This window comes from Salvelinus sp. IW2-2015, unplaced genomic scaffold, assembly GCF_002910315.2.
Source record: "Salvelinus sp. IW2-2015 unplaced genomic scaffold, ASM291031v2 Un_scaffold5933, whole genome shotgun sequence".
Classification (NCBI taxonomy): Eukaryota; Metazoa; Chordata; class Actinopteri; order Salmoniformes; family Salmonidae; genus Salvelinus; species Salvelinus sp. IW2-2015.
In genome coordinates, this window is record NW_019947198.1 from 20,979 (window position 1) to 30,207 (window position 9,229).

Below are 9,229 nucleotides of genomic sequence, written 5' to 3' on the forward strand. Positions count from 1 at the left end.
CTGACTACTCACCTCTTGAATGAAACTACTGCTGCCAGCCAGTACATCCTAATTCAAAAAGCACACGATATTAACAAATAACAATATCAGAGGACTTGAGACTCTCCCATTTTCAAACCGCACCTAATGTTTACAATCGCACCCGCCCCAATGCTTACCTCTTACATACCCCTCCTGCACTCAGTTCCGACCACTTTTATAGACCTTTCATCCGATCCTACAAACGCAGTCATTTCGGTGAGTATACGTCATCTCCCCTTACTGACGCTTCATACTGATTAGTCTGACACCATAGGCAGGACCTAGCCTCTAACACATATGACTACTTGATAGCGAGGGCACGAGCAATTTATGGAACACGAGGCAGCGTATACGTACCCCCAAGTATGCCCCGCGATATTAGCAATCTCGCTATAAGTTGATCACTGGCGTCTAATTCACCTACACATCCTCTTAGAGCCATGATCAGCTCGCCGCCTTTCTATGACACACACTAGACCCTCCATCTGGAATTACGACGCTAACAGTATGCTAATTTAGCTATATGGTATGATCTACCCTCGATGCATCGATTACTATCTGTTATTGCGCTAGTGAGGACACACATTACTGTAACGTAGCCAGTACAAATCTACTTCCACCCGGTCCTCAGCTGTACAGTGTCTATACCCACCCACCAGCGCGCTCCACATGAGCTACACTAGCCTAATTGTTACACAACACTGCCATTCCCATCATACAGCCATCATCAGCACTCTGCTCCTACCGTTAATCATACACCTACATCCAATCTCCATCTTACACAACCATGCAAAGCTTCAGGCACTCTCTGACTACTCTCACCACCTTCGGACCATCATCTATCATTACTAGCTAGCTCCATCACTATACACCTACACAACCATACCTAATATGTACGGTCTAATACTAGACTGTCTCTGCCATATCACTAGCACCACATCATCTACACCCACATCACGAGCACACACACAACACTAGCGCGAGTATTATTCTCATATTGCATGCCTCGTGACTCTGGCTACCCTCTCCACTTACACAGCTACAACAGCCAAACATGACAACAGTGACACACCACATATGATAGATCCAGTTACAATAGGCCCCTGACAGTACCACACGAAACTGAAAGCTGCATGTTAAGTGACAACTGCCGGTCTATTAGTATGTTCTCTTCTGTTGTATTTCTGCTACTACTACACATAACTAAACTCTACACAGACTCTCGACATCTCAGTAGCATGCTTATGTCTGGCATTCTTTGAGTGAACAACGCTACGACGCGCATAAATCTGAAGCATGTGAAGCAGCATGACATGAGCAGCGAAACTCGGTTGTCGCACCTGCTTTAGCCATGTTGGACGTTACGTAACGGCGGTACGGTGGTGTCTAAACTGTAGCTGTATTAGTGAATGTGGGTTTGTCATGTGACGAGTATGGAGGGTTACTATGAGATGGATGCTGACGCACTGAGTTGTATAACATCGGTCACAATATGTCGAAATCACAGTCTTGTAGAAGGAGCGAGGGGCATGTTGCTGTTCCCTTTGTGTGCTGTATTAGTTGTCCGCTGATAGTAATGTGTGTTGCTGTTGTTTTGTGTGTGTCCTTTAATGTATGTGCGATGTTCCGTTACACGATTGTATGAGATCCACCTCCTTCCTTCTCCTCGCCTCTGCCCTCCTTCTTCCTTATTCTCTCCTCACTGTGTTCTGTTGACCTCGCACTCTTCTCTTCCTCTCATCCTCATTCTACCACATCCTCCTCATATTTCGCTCCTGAGTTGCTCATCTCTTATAGTCTACTATGTCCACGTCCTGTAGATGTCACTAGTATTGAACTTAAGATCATGAGCGTTTAAGCCCATCTAGTAATAATGTATCTGATAGTCTTATTATATATATTAGGTATGAGTACAGTCAAAAGTTTGACAAACTGCCATTTCTATTGCCCGACGCCAGGTTCATTGGCTCATTGTCATTCTTTGTAAAACCATGATTGTCTACATCAATGCAGCTACTATCCGTCGTGTGCGTCTTTCACTACTTGCTTCACTCTGCCGTGTGTGTCTGCTTGTCTTTGTCGCCTCCCGTTGTGAGATGCGGCTCTCTCTCTGCCCCGCTACAGCCATAAAATTAACTCCTACTCATGTAACCTATCCCCTTGACACACGACCATAATGACTATGTAGATTGTCGAACTTTGTTACATGCGAGCTGACAGCGTACAAATAAACAGTTACAACATCTATCCTTATATCCCAAACTCATACAGTCAACACCGCCCATCCTACCCCTTAGTCTCTCTCTAATCACTTACCGCACCTAAAATAGCGCTCTGATCTCTTCTCATAAGCCGTGACATCACTGACCTAGCTATCCACCTAGCAGTTGAGACCTGTCACAGCAGTCCTACTCTAACACGCTCTATAGACACACATCAACTGCACTACGCCCTAGGAACATGTGCGTAAGTCGTGTCCGCTAGCAGACGACGCAGGGAGGAAGCCTAGGATGATCCTTACTGCTGCACTCGCCATCATACGCTAATCCTTTACCCAGCTGTCCGGCCCAATGAGCTACACTCCCTAACCTGCTCGACACATGTATCCGTAAGAGCTCGCCTACAGTCACGACTAGCATCATATCCCCATCACGAGGACACACCTACCACGCACACTATAAGCTCATCAGCCACCACGCGAGATAGAGCGAGCAGAGAGACACTGAAGACAGGGCTATTACCTCTGCGAACTCCATCTCTGGAGATTGTGCACCAACCTCCTATACCGAGTACACTGATGACGCATTTGCCTACATCCCCTACATCTCCTCTCATCCTGCGACCCATGTCACCTAGCATGAGATAGCGCGTAACCCTACCGCCTAGGACCTAAACCTAACGCCTTGCGCCAGAGCCCCGTATACACATCGTTTACGACCCACATCGTGAGCCTACAAGCACGCTAACACAATAAGAGATACTCACTGTGAACGGAAGACCATTAACCATCCACACTCTACTGTTGAACCAAGTCCTTTTCAGCGCTTTGTCCCTCTGAATAGATCACTAGTGATCAATAAATCGATCTGATCACAAGCTATCCCAATCTCACAAAATTTCACCTACACCAGAGCTAACCCAACAACATAATCACACACACATAAACTATATCCCCTCGATACAGCAACAAACACCACATCACACTCACACACCCCTAGCACTCACATTCAGTACATCACACAACTTCCGCAAACACAAACCACACAACACACCACACCACACACACCAACAACACAACACACACACACAACCACAACACACACACACACACCCCACCACTACTCACTACCAACACAGGCACATTCGAGACACAGCTACGACAACACACACATCTTACCACACAAGCACCTGAGCGTATGCTGTATGGCATGGGTACATGTCACCGACAACCAAACAGCCTCTTCAGAAACGATCACCATTCAAACTATAGTAACATGTCGATAAGAGGAGTAATGCGACTAAAGACCAATAAAACACACAATTGTATAGCACAACCGCATCCCTCATATTGAAGCAAAGCAATCTACCACAAGCACACGTGCCACCACTTGCCCACACAACCATATGTGAGATGAAATACATCTGCGAGATCGCCAAGTCAGTAAGTCTCTTTCACTGTCTGCAACGAGGTACACCAAGACTTCAGCTGGAGTATAAGCTTACACACCACAGTTCAAACGCATTGTTTTCAAGCCCCTGCAAGCTTCCAAATCAACCCAGCCCCGTGAGCTTACAGTTTCCTTATACTGTGCACACAGTGATTTCCCCTCATCAGGAATACTATTGTAATCCAGTGTGCCTGTGAGTTGACTCTCCAAGAGGACACGTGACTCCCTGCGTCATTCCTGTCTCCCTGCTCCCACAGCCACTGTGAAATTCACATCTCACACAGTGAGGATTAGTTTGGTGTGTGTGTGTGTGTGTGTGTGTGTGTGTGTGTGTGTGTGTGTGTGTGTGTGTGGTGTGTGTGTGTTGTGTGTGTGTTGTGTCTGTGTTGTGTGTGTGTTATGTGTGGTATGTGTGGTATGTGTGGTATGTGTGATCTTTGTTCTTCTTTCCAGAGGACAAAAGCTATTTTACGCTTAGGGTGTTGGTTTAGGGTTACAATTTAGGGTTAGTCTTGGGTAGGGTTAGGTCCTAGGCGTGTAGGTTAGGTCTAGGCGGTAGGTTATGCCTCTCTATAGTCTTGTGGTAGGTTAGTCTAGCGTAGGGTTAGTACTAGCGGTTAGATAGGTTAGTCTCTGGGGTGTCTTAGGTTAGGTCTAGCGGGTAGGTCTGTGGTAAGGTGCTTGGCGAGTTAGGTCTTAGCGGTAGGGTAGGTCTTGGCGTAGGTTAGTCTCGTGCGGTTAGGCGGTAAGGTCGTTAGCGTAGGTTAGGTCTTGGCAGGGGCGGTAGGGTTAGGTCTAGGCGGTAGGGTTAGGTCTAGGCGGTAGGGTTAGGTCTAGGCGGTAGGGTTAGGCGGTAAGGTTAGAGAAAATAGGATTTTGAAAGGAAATCAATTTTAGGTCTCCACAAAGATAGAAATATAAGTATGTGTGTTAAGGTCAGAGATATCAGGGAGAGAGACGCTACAGAGGGAAAGATACAAGGTGAGCAGAGTGAAAGAGGAGGAAGGCTGCCATGAATGTAAACAATATGGTTTTAAATAAAGACAAACCCTGGAATGAGTAGGTGTGTCCAAACTTTTGACTGGTACTATATATATATATATAAATACATACATTACTTACTGGTGGGCTAAGCTCCATATCTGTTCCAATACTGTGACTCTACAGGACTGGACACTAGTAGACTATAAGGAGGATGAGACCAGAGGAAATGAGAGGAGAGGATGAGAGGAAGAGAAGAGTGAGGTAGAGTGAGGAGAGAATAAGGAAGAAGGAGGGCAGAGGCGAGGAGAAGGAAGGAGGTGGATCTCACATCGTTAAGGTGTATTAAGACCCAAAAGGACTTATTCAATGAGGAATTAATACAAAAGGAAAACACCCCCCTCCCTACAAACTGTGATTTGCWATTAGTGTGTTAAACCAGTCTGTCCTCATCAGACCCCATCTGCAACAGACACCATGTTAATCACACCACAGTAAAGACCTTACGTAAGCCCCAACCCTAAACAGGGCGACCCCATCGCTCTTCTGCTCTCACTGCTTCCAGATTATGTGTGGTTTATCAGTGCTTAGTCTAATCTCTGTTTTGTGAAGTCAGAAATACAAGAGACTACAAGCCAGCCCATTCAAACAGTCAGTGGTGACTGGTTAGGTTAGATACTTGGCTGTTGAACTGTGTAGTTCTCTCAGGTTATGGCTCCTATTTTCTGTCCTGATTGAAGCAATTGCATTGCAATGTTTCACCTACATATTATTCTAGATTGTACAGATTAGTCCAAAGTGTATGTCAAAGTCTGTTGCGTTGTTATCAGTGAGTAAATAGTGTGTTACGGTGAGTGTGTGTGGCTGTGAGGGAGATCAGTGTGACAAATTCAGGCTAAGCAGTGAGCCGCCTGGGGGATGACACTGTACAGCCTGAGGCCTGGATGGATGGATTACTGGCTCGTTACACTACAGGGTCACACACCTAACAGTAAGGCTGGGGTCATCACCAAAATAGCTTGAATTGGTGTTCCAGTGTATGGGGGTCATTGCCMTAACGGTGAGGCCCTAATGGGTGTTAGGGTCAGTGCCATAACAGAAGGCTATATGGGACCTGAGTTGGTGTCCATAAATGACGGGCTTCAGAGTCACATGTGATAGGCTGCATGTGGTCAGACTAGTTATACAGTAGGGAGGGACACTTGACCTTTTTGACTGGAACAGTTCTCACATGATTTGTTTTCAATCGCTCGAGTACTATTTTTAGAAACAAATATGTGCGCATGTATGTTCTGTTTATGCCAACAGTGAGCAAACAATGGCTCATTTATCATAACCATTATAGATAACGAATCTTAATTGCTAAATTGCCTCATATATATCCAGTCAATAAAAAAACAAGTGCAATTTAAGATGAATTTATTGAAACTGTAATATCATCAGGTTATATTATATTGTGGAACACAATCTTCAAAAAGGTAGCAACCTCAGCAATGTGGTGCTTGCTTGAAGAAGCCTATGGCTGTGCAATGGCATAGCCTAGTTTTGTTAATTTAGCAGACAAGACGCTCTTATCACAGTCAAGACACCTATTTTATAGAAAAAAGCAGATGTAATATAACAGAATAGTGCCAAGTGATTCACATCTCCCGCCTGGAACAGTTATTCTCAGAGTGATCATTTTCTCAAGTTGAAAGACACATTTTTCAAGGTTACAAACCAAAATCTGTCTTCTTTTTGATATACAGACGTTGGATTTAGTGTATTATGTCTGTTCCTTGTAATTTTCTAAATTGATTAACAATACTACATTGAACACAGCATGGGGATTAGTTATGTCCCGGACATCTGTTTGGTTCGGAGGCCTAGACTTGATAGAATTTTTTGTTTTCATTCATTTTTACAATATAGCTCATTTTGACTTTGTGGCTGTGGTAACCAGTGACAACCGCAAAATACCCTAAGCGGAAAATGACTAAATTATTCAGAAATAATGTTGGAACATTATTTCTGAGAAAGGGAATTTAGGGAGCAGCATTGTGTGATGCTTGGCTTGGTTTATTTTTTGTTGTGTCCTGCAAATGCACATGTACAAATAGAACACTAGTCAAAGCAAATGAACGTTGTCTTCAAGATAAAATGTTGACCAAATAGATTTACAGTTTTTGGAGATTTAAAAAAAATCTCTGGTAAAGATTGGGTTGACGTCAGTTTGAGTACTCAACTTGTCATGCTCATCCCTTTTATACAGTGTATGGGTGATTGACATGTGATAGGCTACCTGTAGTCAGAGTAGCGGTTATACAGTGTATGGGTGATTGACATGTGATAGGCTACCTGTAGTCAGAGTAGCGGTTATACAGAGTATGGGTGATTGACATGTGATAGGCTACATGTGGTCAGAGTAGCGGTTATACAGTGTATGAGGAAGTCATACGGGGTCATGGAGGTCAATGCCATAACAGTATAAGGGGCTTGTGTTTGCTGTGTTTGAGTGAAGTCTTTTTGTTTAGTCACTGCCATTACATGGGCAATATTATCACCGCCATGGCAGGCATATGGGGTTTGAGATGGTGTCAATAGAGTCCATGTGCTTTCTGGTCACTGCCAAAACAGTGTATTGGGAGATAGGGTCAGTGCCAATACGATAGGCCTACAGTATACAGTGTATTGGGAGATAGGGTGAGTGCCAATACGATAGGCCTACCGTATACAGTGTATTGGGAATAGGGTCAGTGCCAATACGATAGGCCTACCGTATACAGTGTATTGGGAGATAGGGTCAGTGCCAATACGATAGGCCTACAGTATACAGTGTATTGGGAGATAGGGTCAGTGCCAATACGATAGGCCTACCGTATACAGTGTATTGGGAGATAGGGTCAGTGCCAATACGATAGGCCTACCGTATACAGTGTATTGGGAGATAGGGTCAGTGCCAATACGATGGGCCTACAGTATACAGTGTATTGGGAGATAGGGTCAGTGCCAATACGATAGGCCTACAGTATACAGTGTATTGGGAGATAGGGTCAGTGCAATACGATAGGCCTACAGTATACAGTGTATTGGGAATAGGCAGTGCCAATACAATAGGCCTACAGTATACAGTGTATTGGGAGATAGGGTCAGTGCCAATACGATAGGCCTACCGTATACAGTGTATTGGGAGATAGGGTCAGTGCCAATACGATAGGCCTACAGTATACAGTGTATTGGGGATAGTCAGTGCAACGTAGGCTACAGTATCAGTGTCTTGGAGATAGGTCAGTCAATACGATAGGCCTACAGTATACAGTGTATTGGGAGATAGGGGTCAGTGCCAATACGATAGGCCTACAGTATACAGTGCTTTAAGGGCTAGAGCTGGTGGTCAGAGTCATAACAGCCAGCTTAGGCAGGTGTGAGAGACATGGTTGTGTCAAGCAGACGTGCACAACGTAACAATAACCCTATATCTGGGYCCTAAGCCCGAGCTTGGAGAGTAACTGGGGCCTGGATCACTGCCATAAGACAGCCATGTGCATTAGGATCCGTGTGTAAACAGCACATGGAGCTGGACACGCTTGGTGTCATTGAGTTTCCTTACCGGAGTGCCCTGCTCAGCTTGTCGTAGTTCATCTGGGGTTTGCACTTGCGGGCCCCCCATAACCGGGCCACCTCGTCAGGGTCCTTGATGACAAACTCTCCGTAGTCCCCCTGCCAGGCGATGACATCATGGTACTCCTCCTTCCTCAGCAGCTCCAGGATGAAGTGCCACAGCTGGATCTGTCGCGAGCCGGGGCTCGACTCGGGTTTGTAGGCCCAGTCTGGAAAGGCAAACCCTGGGGAGGAGAGGTGGGAGACCAGGGAGAAGGGAGTTAGCCTGGAGGTCCGTGGAGCACAGCCATACTGATGGACTGAGACGATTAGCCTCCATAGAGGACAGCACGTTCAGAAAGGCTTTGCTCTCAGTCTACATGTRCACTTAGMTCTGAACTCTAAACAGCAGGCAGCACATAAAAACCCAACGTCTGGGCCAATAGCTGAGTCACAGGAATGCTGTTTAGTTGCAGGGCAGGACATGAATATTGATTCCAACTCCTACAAGAGGAGAGAGGTTGCCACTAGCCCTGTCAAGTGTTCTCAGGTGCAGAGTGGAACAWGTGTTCTAGAAGGTGTGTTGTGGAAGAGGAAAGAGGATTAGTGAGGCCTATTTGTGTTCGCTCTTTTAGTTCTCTGTCTGTAGCTTAGGGATGTATTTGGGATCCATCTGTACATCAGTCTGGTTCTGTTTCTACTGTTATTAACGCGTACACATTGCTGCACATCATCGAGTGTGGCTGCTTGTCACTCACACCTGCCTGACCTGGCCTCTTCTCTGCCCTCCTCCACTTCTTTCCTCCACTCTACTTTGTGTTGTATCTGACTCATGGTAGACTGGGTGTAGAAACCACAACCTTCCTGTCACCGTCACTGCTAGGGCGTCCACCCAACCACAACAGTCCTGCGCCGGAAACACTCACTGATCTCCCTGCCGTGATACTACTCTAATAGTGAACACTCACTGATCTCCCTGC

At 45.6% G+C, this 9,229-nt stretch overlaps 1 protein-coding gene across 1 annotated transcript; it reads right to left on the reverse strand.

The window, feature by feature from the left end:
• Positions 1–8,001: 8,001 nt before the first annotated feature.
• LOC112078598 (ETS domain-containing transcription factor ERF-like) lies at positions 8,002–9,083 on the reverse strand. The gene is made up of 2 exons (XM_024144782.2): positions 9,010–9,083; positions 8,002–8,535 (listed from the first exon to the last, which is right to left on the reverse strand). Exons 1-2 carry the CDS (start codon positions 9,081–9,083, stop codon positions 8,256–8,258), a joined length of 354 nt encoding a protein of 117 aa, XP_024000550.2. The 3' UTR covers positions 8,002–8,255.
• Positions 9,084–9,229: the final 146 nt, after the last annotated feature.